Here is a 23,665-nt window from a genome sequence, read left to right as displayed (position 1 = left end):
CACATTACAATCTACATGAAGTTTAACCAGAAACACATTTAAATATTCTTCAGAGGGTAGACCACAATCTTCTATCACATTATCCTGCATTTCACTGATAGTAAATAACAAAACTTGAAAAGGCCTGTCTAACGTCAGATAATTGATGGCAATTCTGTATGTAGCAAATGGCTCTTTTTCCTCTCGAGCCTGTACCATCTGTTGCCTATTAATTGAGGGGAAAACTCATCGATCACAAATCACAATCACACAACGACGATTTGACTCTTGCAGAAGCATTATAAAGTTATTTATGGCGGCATGCATTAAGAGAAGGGAGTCGATATTAAGGCAGAATGTGAAATTTGTCATTTTACTTTCAACTTGCGAGAAACTGTAAATGAATTTTTATAAACAGCTAGTATAGTTTTGCCATCATAAAACCCCTTTATGTGAATTTCAGATGATAACTAATGGGTGACATGAAGGATTCACAGTCCATAATACAGCACAGGTATGGAAGATGAAACACTTTATTAAAAGTGACAAAAGTAACTGCTTTTTTTATTAAACTTTTTAGATGATTAATTGTATGCTAGATGGCATTGCCCGCAAACATGCTCAACAGTGTTTATAACACAACGGTTAATCGTTCTTGTTTTTAAATTATGTAGGCTCTTAGCATTATATCACCATATTCAAAATAAAGTCTAATCTAAAAAAACTGTTTAAAGGTATACTTCATTTGTTAATGATCATAACAGGTTCTCAGCATAGCCTACGTCTTGCAGGAGAGAGAAAAATGAGCCTCAGGGTGACACCTAGGCGATCGTAGCATTGAGTTTACATGATAATGCCATGCCTCCAGAAGATGATATGACAGTATGGCAGAAGAAGACAGACTAGTGTGCCCTACAACTTTAAAGAATCGGCCTTTAGTGATCTGGGGTTGAGGCTGTGGGCTCTCTCACTGCTGCTTGAAAATGTTACCTGTGCATGTGCAGGGTGCCAGCCCAAGACCGCCATTAAGAAAAAGGGTTTCCTGTTTGTGATGAGGTCTCCCATACAACCAAATTGGTGATGTACATGACTACCTGAAATGCCAAACTTGAGTGGGATCCCTGTAATGCCCATTCCTCCAAAAAAGTGTATATGTGTGATGAGAAGAGCAGTTGATGGTTTGATGAACTACAGAGTCTACTGGTCAGCCTGCAAAGTAATCTGCACAAAACCTGTACAGTTCTCCCTAAAGATGATCAAGCTAGTGTACTATGCTATGTTACTGGTGTTACTGTTGGTACTGTTTATTTAATTACTGGCTGATGCACATAGGGGTTATTATAATTGTGTGACATGTCTTCTCCTGTACATGTGATTCACTTCTGTTTTTCAAAGGTTATATATACAGGGGAAAAGGAAATATGTAAAATGAATGCGCTACCAAAACAAACAAGGGAGCCGCTAGCACTACAATGTGACAAATTGTATAAGGTATAGAATAAAAAGCGCAGCGCTTACATCATGTGTTGGAAAAACAAAATAGGCACAATGATGTGTCAGCTATAGTGCGTAGAGTGCTAGTACAATAAAAAACACATGATACAAATGAACAAGCGTATATGAAAACAACTTAATAGGTGAAATAAGTGCTCATGAATGAAAAGACCACCAACATGTATGTTGGAATGAATATCACAACTCACTGAACGGATGTGAATGGGGGATACAGTCTATACAATGAAGGGGAATATGAACAACCATCTATAGAAGGAAGGACCCTGGGGACTGTGCATCCAACACACGAGGGAAGGGTAAGTGGGTGCACACACCAGAGGCAGTGGGTCAAACAAGCTTAGGAATGGATACAGGATCTCAGAGCTCGATCACCGAAACAGCAATTAACGCCCACTGAAAGCTAGGCTTATAATATATATATATATATATATATATATATATATATATATATATATATATATATATGCAGTGTAGGGGAGCAGGCTCATACCCCAGACAAAGTCCTTTAGGACGAAATGCGTCAGTTTATTGCTAGCCAACTCTACACATTGCGCTTGTTTTTGGATATCCCTTGTGATCACAGTGATTTTTATCTTTACACATCATAATGATGTCAGTACTTTTGTTTTAAATAAACCCATACGTTTTTTGATCTACACGATGTGGACGTTTTTCCTTTTTTATGATTTCCTTCATCAACCATCTGCTGGACATGAGTTCCGTGGGCGTTAATTGCTGTTACGGTGATCGAGGTCTGAGATCCTGTATCAATTCCTAAGCTTGTTTGACACACTGTCTCTGGTGTGTGGGTCCACAATTTCCAGTAAGAGTACTTACCCTTCCCTCGGGTGGTAGATGCAAAGTCCCCAGTGGTCCTTCCTTCTATAGATGGTTGTTCATCTTCACCTTCATCCGGACATACAAGGAACAGGCCGGCACTGTAAGCTGAGCTGCGCATCTCAATTTACATGCTGGAAACTGCTGAGAACAGGCAGGTAGATGCATCTTATTGCAAATTAGATATTACATGTCTCTTCTGCAATAAAGAGCCTGCCTACTCACAGTGTGTAACAGCAGGACTTTAGTTCTGCTTTAAAAAGGTATGGGCAGCACCAATAGGAAGCAGCACAGCCAGATCATAGCACAGCCAAATGACTGCAATAAATGTGATGTATAGTCTTGCGAATGTAAGGAAGCATGCTACCTCAATTGTAATCTTCACAGTTAATCAGTAAACTAAGTACCCTTTTAAAGAAGAAGTTTCCTTTTGTTGCATATTTGGATGGAAAAATCAAGAGTATTACAGAAAAGTGTATTTATGGTGTACCCACAGAACAGGGAACAGTGAGTTAAAACCATGGTTAACCCTCTAGGTTAAGAAGTAAGGAGTAAAGAACAAATTAACACTTACAAGTGTGAAGAGCGTGTAACAAGAAAGAGAAGCAGCCAACTGGGAGAGGAAGTGGTGGCAATGACTGGTGATAGAGGTTCTGGTAGTGAGGGAGCAGCCTAATACTTCATGTGCTTCCCTTAGTGGCTGGGTATCCATGTTCAAGCTCTCTGGGGTACAGAACCCTCTTAGGGATCAAGTCTGGGAGCCACAGTGTGCAAGGACTTGCGAGATGAAGTACGATGGGGGTTTCCATCTGTGCTTATGGAAGAATGCAGATAATGGTGCAGTGCAAGAAAAGCTGATCGAGTTAAGTGCGTGCTTAATGCCACTTTCTGAAAATGACTTTACAGTTGTGTGTCGGGACAGGTAGGAATAGAGTCCAGGGGCATCGAGTGGGGGTGGCTGGGGGAGGGGGCCTGAAGCCCCGAATGTGACCCGGAAAAGCCCAGCGTCTCGGCCATTTATTTTAAAATGATTAGCCTCGAGTCCCCCATGAAAGTGCGGTGCTGCACTGTGCATGAGCGAGGATGAGCGAGCGTCCGCCTGGTCACATTGGCGGAGTGTGCGTCTGCCATCACACACAAGGTCCCGCCTGCCACCCGTAATCCCAGGATTGATGGTCCATCATAGGCGTTGCACTGTCATGATGGACAGATCAGTGTGGCTGAGTGCACCGAGTGTAGCCGAGTCCTGCCGAGTGTGGCCAAGTCCTGCCGAGTGTGGCCAAGTCCTGCTGAGTACCATAGCAGGTCCTGCCTTCTGGAGCCTGCCACGCCTATGATGGACATCCCACTGGTCCAATGCCAGAACCACAGGATGTGTGACATTTATCATAGGCGATGCAGGCTCCAGAAGGCGGGAATTACAATGTGGCTGCTGCACTACATCCCCGCTCGGCGCTCGGGTGGGTGGCTCTCCTCTCCTCCTCTGACGACTGACTGACAGCCTGCTGTGATGCTGCACACCATGGCTTAGCCGAGGTAGGTCAGACAGCGTATGTAAATGTCAGTGTATGTAGGTCGGGCAGGTCAGTGTAGGCAGGTCATTGTATGTAGGTCAGTGTATGTAGTTCAGTGTAGGTAGGTCAGTGTATGTAATTCAGTGTAGGTAGGTCAGTGTATGTAGTTCAGTGTAGGTTGGTCAGTGTAGGTAGGTCACTACTGTCAGTGTAGGTAGGTAGGTCACTACCGTCAGTGTATGGAGGTCAGGTAGGTCAGTGCATGTAGGTCACTACCTTCAGTGTGTGTAGGTCAGTAGGTCAGTGTATGTAGGTCACTACCGTCAGTGTATGTAGTTCAGGTAGGTGAGTATGTAGGTCACTACCGTCAGTGTATGTAGGTCAGGTAGGTCAGTGTATGTAGGTCAGGTAGGTCAGTGTATGTAGGTCACTACCATCAGTGTCTTTAGGTCAGTGTATGTAGGTCACTACCGTCAGTGTCTGTAGGTCAGTGTATGTAGGTGTCACTACCGTCAGTGTATGTAGGTCAGGTAGGTTACGGCCTAGCCAAAAAAAAAGCCAGCATCACATACAACACCCCCTACTCCCCCGTTTCCAGCCTTGGACTTCGGACTGAAACTTCTGGTCTTTTTGCCACCTAGCAACGCCCCTGGAATAGACCTTGTTACCAGTTAAAGAGAGATGGGGTCCTTCTGAACAAGGGTCTGGGGCTCAGTAGTTTAATGCAGCTTCTGGCCTGTGAGTGTCATTGAAGGTCAAAGGTATATTGCTATGGCTTGCAGTACCCCCTATTTCCTGGTTGATATATCTTACCCGCAGCTCTAAGGAAAGACTACAACTCATTGTCTTTTCGACACTATTGTGTTCTATTGTGTTACAGGGTGTTGATGCTTCTTCATAACATCATTAGGGTTTCAGGAGAGCTACATAATTAATAAGGCTAAAAAAAAGATCCATGTTTGTCAAGTCCAGCCACAACTGTCACTGTTTAGATCCAAAGGAGGGCAGGTAGATCAATTTCTTATTATCTTATTCTAGTTGCAATATAATCATTCAGTTCTATGTTAAAATTTTCTTTTTTTTTTACATCACTAACTTGTGCAGCAAAAAAAATGTAGAGACCAACTACTTTTACTGTCAAGAACCCCTTCGTAAATTGATAGAAAAAATAGTCACCTATATGGCTAAATTTACTTTGTATATGGACAACCATTAAAATCATTGAGTTCAGATGTTTACAGTGAATAATACAGTTATAGTATACAAATACTTTTTAGACAATTGCGTGATTTCACCCTTGTGTTAACAGTCTGGGAAAGTGCCCCATAAAAACATGGTTTGACTAGTTTGGTAAATTTCATGTCCATTTACAACTAATCTTTGTAGTAACACATAAGAGTCCCCATCTTCACTAGACACTTTGGGGGTTATTTACAAAAGTAAAATCCACTTTGCACTGCAAGTGCACTTGGAAGTGCAGTCGCTCTAAATCTTAGCCCTTGTACACACAGTCGAAGATTCCCACAACCAAATCTGTCAGAGTAATTCTGACGGATTAATTCCGGAAGAGGTCCGGAAGTGATGTTGCATACACACAGTCGGACAAAGTTGTCAGAAAATCCGATTGTACATAACGTGATGACGTTATTTCGTTACAACGGGACTACGTTCAGGCTAGTAGCCAATGGCTTTGGTCTAGGAATTTGATCTGAGCATGCGTGGCACTTTGTCTGTCGGAGTAGGCTACACATGATTGTTGGAAAAGTTGGTCCGTCGGATATTCCGATGGAGACCACTAGTGATGGCCGAACGGTTCGCCCGGCGGTCGTTTCGCGGCGAATTTCCGACTTTCGCCGTCCGCGGGTTCGAACGCCTTTTTCCGTCGTTCGCCCCGGCGGACTTACGTGTTTAATGTATACAAGAACTTTAACCTTTCGTGACACGTTTATCATGTGTTACAGGACAACCAATTGAGACATGACAGCTCATGGACACTTGGACATTCCCCCTAACCTATAAATACACCCGATCCGGTGGCCATTTTACATTCTTTCTTCTGTCACTGTAGGGAAAGGATCCTGTGTGGAGTAGGGACAGAGAAAACGCTAGCTATTTGGTACACAAAAGTTCTTTTCAGGACTGGTATAGGTGTTAGGTCAGCAGCCTGAGTTTCTTTTGTCAGTTTAGATAAAGGGACAGAGCGCTGTATGCTGCTATTTTAGGGACAGCTCAGCCAGATTAGTCTTTCTTCATCATCATCATCATCATCATCATTAGCTGTTACTATCAGGTCCACAAAAGAGCTGTTCCAGCTAATCGTTCCAGCCTACTCTTTTTTGCCAATTTGTATAGGGACAGGCAGGAAGCAGTGTGTCAGGCAGTGAGGATAATTTTAAAGACTTGCTGTTACTATTAGTTCCACAAAGGTTCTTTTCAGGACTGGTATCAGTGGTACGGTAATAGGCTTGTACACGTATAATATTCTTTCTTCCAAATATAGAAAGAATATTATACTTGACTGCTGCCCTTCTGCTGCAGTCTGCTAATCATTCACAACTCACTTGTTCCACAAAGCTCTTTATCAGGACTGGTAACTTGGTCTGTCTAGGGTGCTACGGTACATAGGCTTGGGTGCGGTACAGTCTGCTGTTCTGTAAGGACCGCTATCGGTCCACAATACATAGGGTTGCCGTGCACTACTGCTGACCGCTGCCCTATACTGCAGCAGTCCTTCATTGGTATAGGGACTGACGTACAGTCTGCTAATCACTAACACACAACCTGCTTGGTCCACAAAAGTTCTTATAAGGACTGGTAACTTGGTATAGGGTGCTACGGTACATAGGCCTGAGTGCGTTACAGTCTGCTGTTCTGTAAGGACCGCTATCGGTCCACAATACATAGGGTTGCCGTGCACTACTGCTGACCGCTGCCCTATACTGCAGCAGTCCTTCAGCGGTATAGGGACTGACGCACAGTCTGCTAAACACTAACACACAACCTGCTTGGTCCACAAAAGTTTTTATAAGGACTGGTAACTTGGTATAGGGTGCTACGGTACATAGGCCTGAGTGCAGTACAGTCTGCTGTTCTGTAAGGACCGCTATCGGTCCACAATACATAGGGTTGCCGTGCACTACTGCTGACCGCTGCCCTATACTGCAGCAGTCCTTCATTGGTATAGGGACTGACGTACAGTCTGCTAATCACTAACACACAACCTGCTTGGTCCACAAAAGTTCTTATAAGGACTGGTAACTTGGTATAGGGTGCTACGGTACATAGGCCTGAGTGCGTTACAGTCTGCTGTTCTGTAAGGACCGCTATCGGTCCACAATACATAGGGTTGCCGTGCACTACTGCTGACCGCTGCCCTATACTGCAGCAGTCCTTCATTGGTATAGGGACTGACGTACAGTCTGCTAATCACTAACACACAACCTGCTTGTTCCACAAAAGTTCTTATAAGGACTGGTAACTTGGTATAGGGTGCTACGGTACATAGGCTTGAGTGCGGTACAGTCTGCTGTTCTGTAAGGACCGCTATCGGTCCACAATAGATAGGGTTGACGTGCACCACTGCTGACCGCTGCCCTATACTGCAGCAGTCCTTCAGCGGTATAGGGACTGACGTACAGTCTGCTAAACACTAATACACAACCTGCTTGGTCCACAAAAGTTCTTATAAGGACTGGTAACTTGGTATAGGGTGCTACGGTACATAGGCTTGAGTGCGGTACAGTCTGCTGTTCTGTAAGGACCGCTATCGGTCCACAATAGATAGGGTTGACGTGCACCACTGCTGACCGCTGCCCTATACTGCAGCAGTCCTTCAGCGGTATAGGGACTGACGCACAGTCTGCTAAACACTAACACACAACCTGCTTGGTCCACAAAAGTTTTTATAAGGACTGGTAACTTGGTATAGGGTGCTACGGTACATAGGCCTGAGTGCGTTACAGTCTGCTGTTCTGTAAGGACCGCTATCGGTCCACAATACATAGGGTTGCCGTGCACTACTGCTGACCGCTGCCCTATACTGCAGCAGTCCTTCATTGGTATAGGGACTGACGTACAGTCTGCTAATCACTAACACACAACCTGCTTGGTCCACAAAAGTTCTTATAAGGACTGGTAACTTGGTATAGGGTGCTACGGTACATAGGCCTGAGTGCGTTACAGTCTGCTGTTCTGTAAGGACCGCTATCGGTCCACAATACATAGGGTTGCCGTGCACTACTGCTGACCGCTGCCCTATACTGCAGCAGTCCTTCAGCGGTATAGGGACTGACGCACAGTCTGCTAAACACTAACACACAACCTGCTTGGTCCACAAAAGTTCTTATAAGGACTGGTAACTTGGTATAGGGTGCTACGGTACATAGGCCTGAGTGCAGTACAGTCTGCTGTTCTGTAAGGACCGCTATCGGTCCACAATACATAGGGTTGCCGTGCACTACTGCTGACCGCTGCCCTATACTGCAGCAGTCCTTCATTGGTATAGGGACTGACGTACAGTCTGCTAATCACTAACACACAACCTGCTTGTTCCACAAAAGTTCTTATAAGGACTGGTAACTTGGTATAGGGTGCTACGGTACATAGGCTTGAGTGCGGTACAGTCTGCTGTTCTGTAAGGACCGCTATCGGTCCACAATAGATAGGGTTGACGTGCACCACTGCTGACCGCTGCCCTATACTGCAGCAGTCCTTCAGCGGTATAGGGACTGACGTACAGTCTGCTAAACACTAATACACAACCTGCTTGGTCCACAAAAGTTCTTATAAGGACTGGTAACTTGGTATAGGGTGCTACGGTACATAGGCTTGAGTGCGGTACAGTCTGCTGTTCTGTAAGGACCGCTATCGGTCCACAATAGATAGGGTTGACGTGCACCACTGCTGACCGCTGCCCTATACTGCAGCAGTCCTTCAGCGGTATAGGGACTGACGCACAGTCTGCTAAACACTAACACACAACCTGCTTGGTCCACAAAAGTTTTTATAAGGACTGGTAACTTGGTATAGGGTGCTACGGTACATAGGCCTGAGTGCGTTACAGTCTGCTGTTCTGTAAGGACCGCTATCGGTCCACAATACATAGGGTTGCCGTGCACTACTGCTGACCGCTGCCCTATACTGCAGCAGTCCTTCATTGGTATAGGGACTGACGTACAGTCTGCTAATCACTAACACACAACCTGCTTGGTCCACAAAAGTTCTTATAAGGACTGGTAACTTGGTATAGGGTGCTACGGTACATAGGCCTGAGTGCGTTACAGTCTGCTGTTCTGTAAGGACCGCTATCGGTCCACAATACATAGGGTTGCCGTGCACTACTGCTGACCGCTGCCCTATACTGCAGCAGTCCTTCAGCGGTATAGGGACTGACGCACAGTCTGCTAAACACTAACACACAACCTGCTTGGTCCACAAAAGTTCTTATAAGGACTGGTAACTTGGTATAGGGTGCTACGGTACATAGGCCTGAGTGCAGTACAGTCTGCTGTTCTGTAAGGACCGCTATCGGTCCACAATACATAGGGTTGCCGTGCACTACTGCTGACCGCTGCCCTATACTGCAGCAGTCCTTCAGCGGTATAGGGACTGACGTACAGTCTGCTAAACACTAATACACAACCTGCTTGGTCCACAAAAGTTCTTATAAGGACTGGTAACTTGGTATAGGGTGCTACGGTACATAGGCTTGAGTGCGGTACAGTCTGCTGTTCTGTAAGGACCGCTATCGGTCCACAATAGATAGGGTTGACGTGCACCACTGCTGACCGCTGCCCTATACTGCAGCAGTCCTTCAGCGGTATAGGGACTGACGTACAGTCTGCTAAACACTAATACACAACCTGCTTGGTCCACAAAAGTTCTTATAAGGACTGGTAACTTGGTATAGGGTGCTACGGTACATAGGCTTGAGTGCGGTACAGTCTGCTGTTCTGTAAGGACCGCTATAGGTCCACAATAGATAGGGTTGACGTGCACCACTGCTGACCGCTCACCTATACTGCAGCAGTCCTTCAGCGGTATAGGGACTAAGAGTTTTGTCACAGGGTCATTTAAAAAATGACATGCAGAGGAAGAGGCAGGCCCTTCCGCAGGGGTGGTAGGGGTAGGGCAGGAGCAACAGGCTTGAGCCAAAGTGGGAAGTTGCAGAAGGTGCGTTCAATTACTTTAAAGGATGCACCAGACTTGGTTGAGTGGCTCGCTCAGCCTTACTCTTCTGCACCCTCCTCATCCTCTCGATCTGCACCCTCTTCTTCACTCTCTGCTATGTGCACCCCCAAAGACACTACCACCAACAACACGACCACCACCACCACCACCACATACCTTCCGCTTGAGTCACTGGAATTATTTTCCGATCCATATCAAGAGGACATTTCTGATGCGCAGCCACTCTTGGTATTGGATCAGGAAGAGGAGGTAGCAACAAGCGCTACTCAGCAGTCTGACGCCAGTACCCAGATCAGCCCAAGGAGGAGGTTGGTCCCCGGTGTTGCTGCCTACTCTACTTATAGCGGTGGGGAAGGTGACGTTGATGATGACGTGTCTAGTGATGTCACGTGGGTGCCCACAAGAGAGGAAGAGGAGGGGAGTTCAGAGGGAGATATGGACCAGCAGATAGGGAGGAGAAGCAGCAATGACTTACATTGCACAGCAGGGACAAAGCAGACTGCAAATGTATCAGGAGCGAGTCATCGACCATGTACGGTCACATCTGGCGCTCCCAGGACACCGGCACATGGCTCCGCAGTGTGGGCTTTTTTTAACGTGTCCGCTGCTGACAATAGCGTTGCCATCTGCAATCTTTGCAGTCAACGCGTTAGTCGCGGTAAGCCCAATACTCACCTAGGGACGACCGCCTTAAGAAGGCACATGAGCAGCCATCACCGAGCCCAGTGGGAGCAACGGAACACACAAAGCCACACTGCAGGCTCTCACCGTCCAGCCTCGTCTTCTACTTCTCCTTCTCCTCTCTCCTCACAATTGTCCTCCACTCCACCTTCCATCACGCCAAGCTCACATTTTTCTGCAAAAAGGCAGGCTTCCGTGGGCCTAATGTTTGAGCGTAAAAAAATGATGACGCCGGATAACCCTCTTGCCCAACGGTTGGCGGCTGGCTTGTCAGAACTCATAGCCCGCCAACTACTGCCATATAAACTGGTGGACTCGGAGGCCTTTCGCAAATTTGTGGCCATTGGAACACCACAATGGAAGGTCCCAGGAAGGAAGTATTTCTCAGAGAAGGGCATCCCAGAGCTATATGGCCATGTTCAGCGGCAAGTGAATGTATCTCTGGCACACAGTGTCGGTGCCAAGATACATCTGACCACAGACACGTGGTCTAGCAAACACGGGCAGGGAAGGTATATCAGTTTTACTGCCCACTGGGTGAACCTTCTGACGGCCGTCAAGCATGTAACCCGTGGCACCCGTGTAGATTTGGTTTTACCGCCACGGATTGCATGCAGGCCTGACTCTTCTTCTCCTCCTCCTACTCCATCCTCCTCCCTCTCCTCCTCAGCTGCCTCCTCCTTTTCCGCTGCTAGCGTCTCTTCCACTGCACCGCCCAAGCTCCCCAGAACCTATTCCACATGCCAGGTGAGACGTTGCCATGCCGTGCTGCGTCTGTTGTGCCTGGAAGCAAAGAGCCACACTGGCCCGGCACTCCTTTCAGCTTTGCGTTCACAGGCAGATGAGTGGCTAACACCGCTCAATTTGACAGTTGGTAAAGTGGTGTGTGACAACGGTGCCAATCTGCTTAGCGCATTGAAACAGGGCAAAATCACGCACGTGCCGTGCATGGCACACGTCTTAAACTTGGTCGTGCAGCGATTCCTTGTCAAATACCCTGGGGTCCAGGACATCTTGCGGCAGGCAAGGAAAATCTCGGCCCATTTCAGAAGATCTTACACGGCCATGGCTCGCCTTGCTGACATTCAGCGGCGACACCATCTGCCGGTCAGACGTCTTATTTGCGATTGCCCGACGCGATGGAACTCAACCTTCTATATGCTTGATAGGCTGCTCCAGCAGAAACGTGCAGTTAACGTCTACCTGTATGAACTCTGCGAAAGAAACGGTTCTGGGGAGCTGGGTTTTTTTTCACCGCGCCAGTGGCTGCTCATGCGCGACACATGCAGACTTCTGCGGCCATTTGAGGAGATCACCAAACTGGTCAGTCGCAGCCATGGCGCCATCAGTGACATGGTACCTTATGCCTTCTTTCTGGAGCGTGCATTGCGTCGTGTCATTGATCAGGCTGTGGAGGAGCAGGAGCGGGAAGATGAGGAAGTCGCAATGCTGGATGAATTCCCAGGGGGGGCTACTCTATCTGAGACAAGTCAACAACAGGAGTCTGATGAGGAGTCAGAGGAGGATGGTGCCGGGGCGGATGAGCAGGAGCAAGAAGAGCATGCTTTAAACCTTTCTGGGATCCCTGTTGTGCGAGGATGGGGAGAGGAGAATGAAGAGGACGACATTATCCTGGATGATGAGCAGGAGCCAGGCCACCACACCGCTTCCACTTTAGTGCAAATGGGGGCCTTCATGCTCCAGTGTTTTAATAGGGACCCCCGTATAAAAAGCATGAGGGTCAAGGACCAGTACTGGGTGGCAACGTACTTAGACCCCCGGTACAAACACAAAATGGCGGAAATGTTACCGCCGTCGCAGAGGGCTGTCAGAATGCAGCACTTCCAGGCCTTGCTTCGAGAAATGCTGCATTCTGCTTTTGCGTGCGCTGGCAGAGGAGCAATTCCCACTCCCAGAGAAGGATTTGCGGGTACCAATCCAACAGCGCCTGCAAGAAGAGGCCGGTTTGAAGATGTGTTGGTGACTTCGGATATGAGGTCATTCTTTCAGCCGACCCATCGACAGGTGTCATCCGGATCCAGCATCAGGGAACGCCTAGACCGTCAGGTGTCCGACTACATTGGGTTAACGGCCGATGTGGACGCTCTGAGGAGTGATGAACCCCTAGACTACTGGGTGGGCAGGCTTGACCTCTGGCCAGAGCTTGCCCAATTTGCAATCGAACTGTTGGCTTGCCCCTCATCCAGTGTCCTGTCCGAAAGGACGTTCAGCGCAGCAGGGGGGATTGTGACCGATAAGCGTACTCGCCTAGCTCACCACAGTGTTAACTACCTCACATTTCTAAAAATGAATGAGGCATGGATCTCGGAGGAATTCAACACATGTGATCAGTAGACCATGTATATGTCTATAAACAATTTTTGGAATCAAGCACACAGACCTTCTTAATTCATTTGGCTCACTTCCCTGACCCAAAAAAGCACACCGTACTATATGCCCCTACCCTCCTCTTTGAAGAGGTTGAGCGGTGTCATATTTCTACTGGGGCTGCTTATTATGAGGGGTTCCCACCATCCCTGTGCTGTGCTGACTTCCTCCTGGGTGTTCTTATTATGAGGGGCTCCCACCATCCCTGTGCTGTGCTGACTTCCTCCTGGGGGTTCTTATTATGAGGGGATCACACCATCCCTGTGCTGTGCTGACTTCCTCCTGGGGCTGCTTACGGTGCTGCTGTCAGCGCTGTATGTCACGGAGCTGCTGTCAGCGCTGTATGTCACGGAGCTGCTGTCAGCGCTGTATGTCACGGAGCTGCTGTCAGCGCTGTATGTCACGGAGCTGCTGTCAGCGCTGTATGTCACGGAGCTGCTGTCAGCGCTGTATGTCACGGAGCTGCTGTCAGCGCTGTATGTCACGGTGCTGCTGTCAGCGCTGTATGTCACGGAGCTGCTGTCAGCGCTGTATGTCACGGAGCTGCTGTCAGTGCTGTATGTCACGGAGCTGCTGTCAGCGCTGTATGTCACGGAGCTGCTGTCAGCGCTGTATGTCACGGAGCTGCTGTCAGCGCTGTATGTCACGGTGCTGCTGTCAGCGCTGTATGTCACGGAGCTGCTGTCAGCGCTGTATGTCACGGAGCTGCTGTCAGCGCTGTATGTCACGGAGCTGCTGTCAGCGCTGTATGTCACGGAGCTGCTGTCAGCGCTGTATGTCACGGAGCTGCTGTCAGCGCTGTATGTCACGGAGCTGCTGTCAGCGCTGTATGTCACGGTGCTGCTGTCAGCGCTGTATGTCACGGAGCTGCTGTCAGCGCTGTATGTCACGGAGCTGCTGTCAGCGCTGTATGTCACGGAGCTGCTGTCAGCGCTGTATGTCACGGAGCTGCTGTCAGCGCTGTATGTCACGGTGCTGCTGTCAGCGCTGTATGTCACGGAGCTGCTGTCAGCGCTGTATGTCACGGAGCTGCTGTCAGTGCTGTATGTCACGGAGCTGCTGTCAGCGCTGTATGTCACGGAGCTGCTGTCAGCGCTGTATGTCACGGAGCTGCTGTCAGCGCTGTATGTCACGGTGCTGCTGTCAGCGCTGTATGTCACGGAGTTGCTGTCAGCGCTGTATGTCACGGAGCTGCTGTCAGCGCTGTATGTCACGGAGCTGCTGTCAGCGCTGTATGTCACGGAGCTGCTGTCAGCGCTGTATGTCACGGAGCTGCTGTCAGCGCTGTATGTCACGGTGCTGATGTCAGTGCTCTGTATTACGGTGCTGCTGTCAGTGCTCTGTATCTCCTGCACCCTCTTGTTTGCCTACCCTGGTCCCTGACCTTCCCTCTCCTCCATTGCCTTCATTAGCTCCATAGTCCTGAATTGTCAGAACAATTTCCCAAATAAAAAAAAAATGCTTGTAGTTATCGATCCCAAATTCACCTCATACATGTATTATGCTATTGTCCAGGTGGTGGGACTACGTGCTACCCCCTAATAATTACCCCGTGGCCGCAAATTCGACCTAAAGGTTTGCGAAATTCGCCTCCCATTGAAGTCAATGGAGCCCGCGGCGAACGGTCGTTTTCGCGAACGTTTGTGTCCGTTCGCGTTTCGCGTTCGCGAAACGTCCCGTCGGAAGTTCGTCCATCACTAGAGACCACACACAGTTGGAATATCCGACAAAACGGTCTAATAGGACACATTCCATCGGAATCTCCGACCGTGTGTACAAGGGCTAAGAGGTAGATCTGAAATGAGTGGAAGCTCTGCTGATTTTATCATCCAATCATGTGCAAGCTAAAATGCTGTTTTTTACTTTTCTTGCATGTTCCTCTTGGATCTACAGCGACTTTACTTCCAAGTGCGCTTGCAGTGAAAAGTGGATTTTCCTTAAATAAATAACCCCCTTTGGTTTACTGAGGGAAGGAATTTTCAATGGAATAATTTATTGGTGGCACCACATGTTGATGAATTTTGGAATTCTGTGATGACCTTTCATTACAGTTATCTGTAATCTGTAATCTGTATTTAATTACAGCCTGTCAAGTAATGTGAGAAATACCAATACTAGGGGCTGTTTACATGGGAGCTGTGAAAAGTTTAGACATCAACCATGTTTCTCCATTAAAAGTTCCCAATCAAATAATGAACTTTAATTTAATGTGGAATTTCTTTTGAAATCAGACTTAATTTATAACAACTTCCATCTCTGTTGCTCTCTTTGGCTCTTTTGAGGAGATTTCCCATATTCTTTTTTCACAAGGACAACTCTGGTCTCTGGGACAGAAAGTTAGGGCACAGCACCAACAAGGACATTCTTACCACCCCATGGGTTAAATATCTGGAGTTCCACTTTAATATCGTATACAAAGGCATTTTCGACAATTTCAAAGAATTAGAGTATACATATGCCTTAATAAATGGGTCCTGTGTGGCCCCAAAATATTGTATACACTGTGTTATTGTAATACCAATAAAATCAAATATTATTTAACCTTATTTTGGTGTACAGACAACATATTTGTATGGTGTTCTATTGACATTGCCATTCATTGGTCATAACAACAACAACTGTTCCAGTACAGTATGTGATGGTTATACTGTACGAGTTCACCTGGTAAATGTGGCCATAACAGATTACATGACTACCATAATAGACCAATAGTGGTAAATTGAATGAATCTTTAGAATTTAAAATTATTGTTATGAATGGCACATGCAGCATACAGGCTAATTTTACTTAAGCGGGGCCATAACATTGATCCAACAGGTAATGTGTTTATGTAGAGGTCTACCACCTGCCTTGAACAGTTTCCTCAGAAATAATAATTATTATTATTATTATTATACAGAATTTATATAGCACTAACAGTTTACACACAATTTAATACAGTAGGCATCAGAGAGTCCAGCTCATTCGAGTTTACAATCCAAGAGGGAGGGTCAAGAGATAACTGTAGGGGATGAGCTGATGGAGAAAAATAAAGTACAGTTGTTAGGTGGAGGCAGCATAGACTTCTCTGAAGAGAAGGGTTTTTAGGGATTGTCTAAAAGAGGACAGAGTAGAAGATAATCAGACAGGTTGGGTTAGGGAGTTTCAGAGAATTCGAGAGGCTAGGGAAAAGTCCTGGAGGAGAGCATGGGAGGAGGTGACAAGGGAGCTAGAGAGCAGGAGCTCTTGGTAGGAACAAAAAGAGTGGTTAAGTTGGCATTTTAACCACTTGCCGCCCGCCCTATAGGCAATTGACGGCTGCAAAGTGGTTGCATAATCCTGACCGGACGTCATATGACGTGATCAGGATTATGAGCCGCTGCACGCCCCCGGGGGCGCGCATCGCGGCGATCGTTGTTGCGGGGTGTCAGTCTGACACCCGGCAACTACGATCTCGGTAAAGAGTCTCCAATCACGGCTGATCACAGTGTAAATGGGAAGAGCCGGTGATCGGCTTTCCCTCACTCGCGTCTGTCAGACGCGAGTATAGGAGAGCCGATCGGCTGCTCCTCTGACGGGGGGGCTGTGCTGATCGATTATCAGCACAGCCCCCCCGAGGATGCCCACACTGGACAACCAGGGACGCCACCAGACCACCAGGGAAAAGGTAATCCTCCCTAGACAACCAGGGATGCCAGTCAGCACAATGGGTGCCAATCAGTGCCCATAATGGATGTCAATCAGTGCCCACAATGGGCATCACTGATTGGCATGCATTATTGTTTGGCACTGATTGGCATCCATTACTATAGTATAACACCAATGCCGCCTATGAGTGCCCACCTGTGCCGCCTATGAGTGCCCACCTGTGCCGCCTATCAGTGCCCACCTGTGCCGCCTATCAGTGCCCACCTGTGCCGCCTATCCGTGCCCATCCATGCCCATCTGTGCCGCCTATCCATGCCCATCTGTGCCGCCCATCCGTGCCGCCCATCCGTGCCAGCTATCAGTGCCAATTTGTGCCACCTATCAGTGTCCGTCCGTGTCGCCCATCCGTGTCGCCCATCCGTGTCGCCCATCAGTGCCGCCTATCAGTGCCGCCTATCAGTGCCACTTCATTGGTGCCACATTGGTGCCCATCAGTGCCGCCTTATCAGTGCCCATCAGTGTAGCCCCATCAGTGCCCATCAGTGAAGGAGAAAACGTACTTATTTACAAAGTTTTGAAACTTAAACAAAAAAAATTTTTTTTTTTTTTCAAAATTTTCGGTATTTTTTTATTTCTAGCGCAAAAAATAAAAACCGTAGAGGTGATCAAATACCACCAAAAGAAAGCTCTATTTGTGGGAAAAAAATGATAAAAATTTCATTTGGGTACAGTGTAGCATGACCGCGCAATTGTCATTCAAAGTGCGACAGCGCTGAAAGCTCAAAATTGGTCTGGGCAGGAAGGTGTTTAAGTGCCCTATATTGAAGTGGTTAAGACTAGCTTAGTGATGTACCGGGGACAGAGTTGTATATGGCTTTGCAAGTTGTTGTTAGTACTTTGAATTAAATTCATTGGGTGAACGGAAGCCATATGTAAAAATATTACATAAAATATGTAAAATGACTGCACTACCAAAACAAATAAGGGAGCCGCTAGCACTACAATGTGACAAATTGTGTAAGGTATAGAATAAAAAATGCAGCGCTTACATCAGGTGTTGGAAAAACAAAATAGGCCCAATTGTCAGCAATAAAGTACGTAAAGTACTAGTACAATAAAAAACACATGATACAAATGAACAAGAATCTATGAAAACAACTTAATAGGTGTGAATGGAAGCCAGTGAAGGTAGAGAAGGGTAGCAGACACTGAATGGTTGGAAAGGTGGATGACAGACAGCAGCATTCATAATGGACTGAAAGGGGGATAGCCTGTAAAAGTAATCCAGTGTGGAGGGAGTTGCAGTAGTCAAGGCAAGAGATGACCAGTGAGTGGACTAGGAGCTTTGTGGTTTCATTGGCTAAGTAGAGGCGTACTTTAGAGATATTGCAAATTTTGAAGCTACAGCATCTGAAGAATAAGAAGGAATCTGGCAGCAAGGTTTGAAGTTATATTTGTAATTCTGATAAGTCTGGAATTCTGAGGAGCCTTTATACCCTAAAAACCAAGTTCAGCAATATACTGTGTATAAAAAGATATTGAAGCTTACCAGAATATATGATCCTTGGTGACTTGTTCTTGTAAGAGATCCCATTTCCTTCCAAGATCTACAGAGACATAAAGCTGCAGAGACAAAGAAAGGGATACACTGTTAATGGGTGAAATCCTTAATAGTGACAATTTTTTTAAAAGGCAAACTTTGGGATCGGGAATAAGAATGTAAGCATACAGTAGGTTGTGTCCCAAAAAACAGCAAAATTATAAGGAACTCAGAGGAACTGAGTGATAAATTGTCAATAATGTTGATGATCTTAATCTGTCAACTGCTGTCAAGAGCATTGGTGATTTTTTATTTTACTATTTTTAAAACGTGTCTTCTACTCCTGATTTGCTGGACAAACACCTTGCAGTATCAGGTTTTAGTTGGTACTTTTAGTTGTATGTAGTTTTACAGAGTTGGAATCAAGGACAGGTTCACTATAATTATATTGTGTATGAAGTCATTTACCAACATCATTATTGGTGATTTTAGTGTTCAGAGCAATATTCATTTGAGTGTGGAATCATACTTTTTCCTTTGTAGTATGGAATTTGAACTTTGTGTTGATCGAGCATGCAGAGGCTGGAGATGTAAGATCTCCAGATGGTTGAGGCTAGAAATGTAAGTGGACCAGCTCTGCAGGGAACTTGCAAGCAAACATTGTAACAAATGTCTTTTTTGGGGGCAGTGATGGGTAGCAGATAGAGATATATTTGGCATTATTCCCCAGGAGCACAAGTTTAGATTTATTCTTTCTGGCCCCCTAGACCAATTCTATAACCTTCCTCCGCAGCTGTGTAACAGGAAGCATAATTAGAATAACGATCAGACAGAAAGTAACTGTAAATTGCATATTACCAAACAGGTGCAAAGTTGCAAAGCATCAGCATACCAAGACATTTTGGACAATTTCATGCTCCCAACTTTGTGGGAACAGTTTGAGGATGTCCCCTTTGCATGCCAGTGCACAAAGCAAGGTCTTCTCAGCCAGATCTCACAAATGCGCTTCTGGAAGAATGGTCAAACATTCCCATAGACACACTCCTAAACCTTGTGGACAGCCATCCCAGAAAAGTTGAAGCTGTTATAGCTGCAAAGGGTGGGCCAACTCAGTATTGAACCCTACGGACTAAGACTGGGATGCCATTAAAGTTCATGTGTGTGTGTAAAGGCAGGTGTCCCAATACATTTGACAATATAGTGTATGATGTATAGCAACAGAGAGTCTAAAAGAAAATCAATTCTTCAGTAAAACAGTTCAGAATGCACATTTACATTTATCATCAACAGTATTCCTTCTAGTGAAGTTCAAGATAGCTCTTGTAACACAAAAGAACACAGGAGAACAGCTGGAGGTATCCCAGGCCTGTAGACACAGGGGCAGTGGCCGTGCATCCATAAAGGACGCAGGAGCGCTGCCCCCCCTCTCCTGTCACTCGATCTCTGACATAGATAGATTCATGCATTGCATGAATCTATCTATGGTCGCTGCTACTGCCCCCATTCATGGGCCCGGCCCCATATGAATTACAGTGGCGGGGTTTCTTTGGAAGCGCCTGATTAGAGTCATAGGCTCTAATATGCTTCCTGATTAGAGCCATGGGCTCTAATAGGCTTCCAAAAGGGTAAACAGCAGACACACTTCTGTGCGTTCGCTGATTACTCATTGGTGTGTTAGGGAACTGAATACATCTCTTCCCTAACACTGACCCTGCCTCTCAGCCAATCAGGTTGCGCAGGTCTGGTTACCTGTCACCTGATTGGCTGAAACAACAGGCACCGCCATTGGATGCCTGACGGTAGGAGAGGGTGGGAGAAGAAGTGCAGGAGATGCATGAAGGACCCCGTTCGTCGCCATCACCCGCTGCCCCACAAGACAGGGTAAGTGGCGGGCAGAAGGCGAGCAGAGGGGCACACTGTCACACTGGCAGCATTGGGCACACTGGCAGCATTTGGCACAATGGCAGCATTGGGCACACTGGCAGCATTGGGCACACTGTCACATTGGCAGCATTTGGCACACTGGCAGCACATTGGGCACACTGGCAGAATTCGGCACACTGGCAGCATTTGGAACACTGGCAGCATTGGGCACACTGTCACACTGGCACACTGGCAGCATTGGGCACACTGTCACACTGGCAGAATTTAGCACACTGGCAGCATTTGGCCCACTGGCAGCATTTTTCATGGGCACGCTGGCAGCATTTGGCACAGTGGCAGCGTTTGATGGGCACAGTTGCAGCATTTGATGGCAAAGTGGCTGCAATTGATGGCACAGTGGCTGTGTTTGATGGCACAGGGGCTGCGTTTGATGGCAAAGTGGCTACGTTTGATGTTTATTTATTTTGTTTTTTTTTTCAGTTTGTTTGCGCCCCCCCCAAATTTTTTTAGCACATGCCACTGCACAGGAGTGACAGCTCACTGGAACTACAGTACTCTGGTTGCATTTGGGGAGGTGCTCCCCACAGTAACTGGGTCTTCCAGAAAATCTGAGTGCTATTAGGCTCTTGACTGGCTGCTTGCATGTTAGTTCTGACGGTGGAGGGCCTTTCACCTGACTACACAATATGTGCCATGCTGAAAAATGTGTGCCTGTTTATGGAGCAGTTGCTCTGCAGAATAACTGCTCAGTGTAGCTGGAATATACAACTTCCTTTCCATGTCTTTGACAATTCTTAGGCCCCTTTCACACTGGGGTGGTGTGGGCGTTGGCGGTAAAGCGGGGCTATTTTTAGCGGTGCTTTACCGTCCTTTTAGTGGCGGTATGCGGCCACTAGTGGGGCAGTTTTAACCCCTACTAACTGCCAAAAAAGGGTTAAAACTGCCCGCAAAAAGCCGCTGCAGTGCCGCTTTGTCGGCGGTATAGCCACGCTGCCCCTCCGGCTTTCACACTGGAGTGAAAGGGACCGTTTTTTTTCAGGCGCTACACAGGCGCTATCAGTTTGAAAGGGGCCTTAGTGTCACTTCAAGATACAGATGATTTAAAAAAAAAAAGGTGAAATCAATGGCAAATTGAAAGATCCTTACTTAAAACCACTTTGATAGTATAAAAATAACAAACAGAATCAGAAACATGTTTGCATAGACAGAATCATAACCAGGCGGACACAAACTGAAAAGGTTGTGCATGTACTGATACAACCAGGAAAGAGAAACAGATTTACAGAGAAAGGGCTAAAACTAGGTTTTAGGTTCTAGTCATACAAACCCTGTAAAGGCACAGGACAGCACAGCTATGCTGCCAAAACACATGTATAGGCAATACTGAAGCAGCAGCAACAACTTCAGCTGAATCAGAAATAGTTCCCATAACAGTTGGCGGGCCAGCTAGGAGTTTGGCAGAGTCTCCAGAAAGAACCGCACTTTGAATGAGATCATTGGGATCGCAGACCTCTAAATGCCTGCTAGGTAAGCTGTCTGTAAGCTTGCTATATTCCTGACTTTCCTATGTATCCTATCTGTCGGTTCTCAAGGAAACCAGACCACTCTCTGGCCTTTCTGGTTGGGTAACATGTGTGTGTGTGAATGTGTTTGTGTCCCTCTTCACGGGTTGGACTGTGTGTGGATAGGGAGAATCCTCTGCAGTTCCCTGTATTGACTCCTTGTGGCGACCTGGGTCAGAGTCGCATGGTAGGGTCAGATAAAACCTACAGAAAAGAGAAGAGATAAGGAGGGGCTCTTAATGAGTGTTTTGTCTATTGTCATAAACCCCTTCTATCCATGTAGATAAGTGGAGACTATTTTTGTAAATCTCCAAATTTTCTGTACTTGTTTTTTCTGTATTTGTTTTAGAGGCAAGAGGGTATAGGCACAAGTATAGAAGATTGGCCAGTCATTATGGCCATTAAATTAAATAAGGGAATGAGAGGCCTTGAGAAAATGCCCAGCGCAAGATGAGCGCTAGAGAATATATGAACCAAAGGTACAGTTCCACCTATACAGGGCCCCTAAATAAATGGGTAGAATGGACAAAGGGAACAGCTAAATCTTTAAAATCTGAAGTGACTATTGATTTACAAGTATGGCAAACTTTTCTGAACGATTATGGCCCACTATTGTGCAGTGAAGGAACGTGGAACATAGCTTGCACATGGGAGACAGAAGCTAAAGTAGAAAATCAAACTAGCTGGACGGCGATGTTTAATAAAAATACTGCCCAGATTTACTACATTTGGCCAGAGGACTCTGTGGAGGAGAACCCCCCACCTTATGTGACTACCAGTTTGGTTTTAAGGGGTCCATCCACAAAAGCACAAGAATTAGATTACATAAAACACACAAAAGATGAGCTGGGCAATATACAGGCAGTCCCTGGGTTACAAACGACTCCTACTTACGGATGGCCTTTAATGCTGGCCACTTGTGCTCCACGCGGGTCCTGGATACCCTTTGAGCACTTTCGAGCACATTTTGGAACACATCCCATACTGCCGTACTAAGCCCCAGATAACATAACAAGCGCCCAGAACATCCCACATCCATGCACAGGCGGCAGTTACACTTATGAGCGCAGTGTTCTGACCGGAAGTTACACTTACAAATGCAGTATTGCGACTTACGAACAAGCTTCGACTTACGAACAAATCTATAGTCCCTATTGTGTTTGTAACCCGGGGACTGCCTGTAGTGGAGAGCAGAGGTTTAACATATCAACCTACAAAGAGGGATTTGGCTCGTATCTTATAAACAGGTGATTGACATAAATCAAAAGGCACATATACACAACTAGATCTCTCTGAAATTAAGGCTTTGGCTAGTGAAAGAGAAATAGAGTCTGAACTTCCGGAGCAAACCCTAATTTCCAAATTGTGACAGCAAGATGAAGAAAGAGAGAATGAAAGGAGAAACCACCCAATCGGCCCCTGCCACAGAGCAATCTGTTGCAGTTTATCCAGTCAGAATCCAATTCATATTTGAAGGCAATGCTGTTGATAGTAAGTCACAAATTAAATGGCATGTACCTTTTAGTCCCCAAAAAATAAGAGCTATATTAGAGAGATTGGGAGATCCTAGAAATAATCCAATTGGGTTTGCAAACAAACTTAGTGCTGCGCAGGAAGCATATGAGGCTTCTGCTATTGACATTCATCAGCTTTTTATTAAAGCAGTGGGAAGCAACATGTCTGGCTATGTACTTAAAGAATGTGGTGTAGACGTCACAAATATAGATAATATGGTTATGGATGGAAGGTTTGTGAAAAATTGCCCCAAATATATGGATAAACCAGACATGCTGAATTGATGAATGCTAAGCAAGGGAAAGAGGAAGTAGCAGGAGCTTATTGGAGGTGGTTAAGCGATATGGCTGAGGAAGCAGGCCTTCAAAAAAATGAAGAGAACTTGGGAGAAACTGCAAGTCCATCTATACAAGTGGTGAAATAAAGGTTCCTTG

General features: G+C 46.4%; 1 protein-coding gene across 2 annotated transcripts in view; it reads right to left on the bottom strand.

Moving 5' to 3' along the window:
• The window catches only part of SORCS2 (sortilin related VPS10 domain containing receptor 2), a 1,283,650-nt gene that overhangs the window by 355,915 nt on the left and 904,070 nt on the right, over positions 1-23,665 (bottom strand). For both annotated transcript variants that reach the window (XM_077477839.1, XM_077477840.1), the window contains exon 5: positions 18,280-18,353. In XM_077477839.1, the coding sequence (XP_077333965.1) occupies positions 18,280-18,353 (74 nt within the window). The remainder of the gene's footprint in view (positions 1-18,279; positions 18,354-23,665) is intronic.

This window comes from Lithobates pipiens, unplaced genomic scaffold (assembly GCF_037356315.1).
Source record: "Lithobates pipiens isolate NorthernLeopardFrog02 unplaced genomic scaffold, aLitPip1_a1.2 Scaffold_13, whole genome shotgun sequence".
Classification (NCBI taxonomy): domain Eukaryota; kingdom Metazoa; phylum Chordata; class Amphibia; order Anura; family Ranidae; genus Lithobates; species Lithobates pipiens.
Note: the sequence above shows the minus strand (reverse complement) of the source record. Positions and strands in the feature narration are given on the sequence as shown.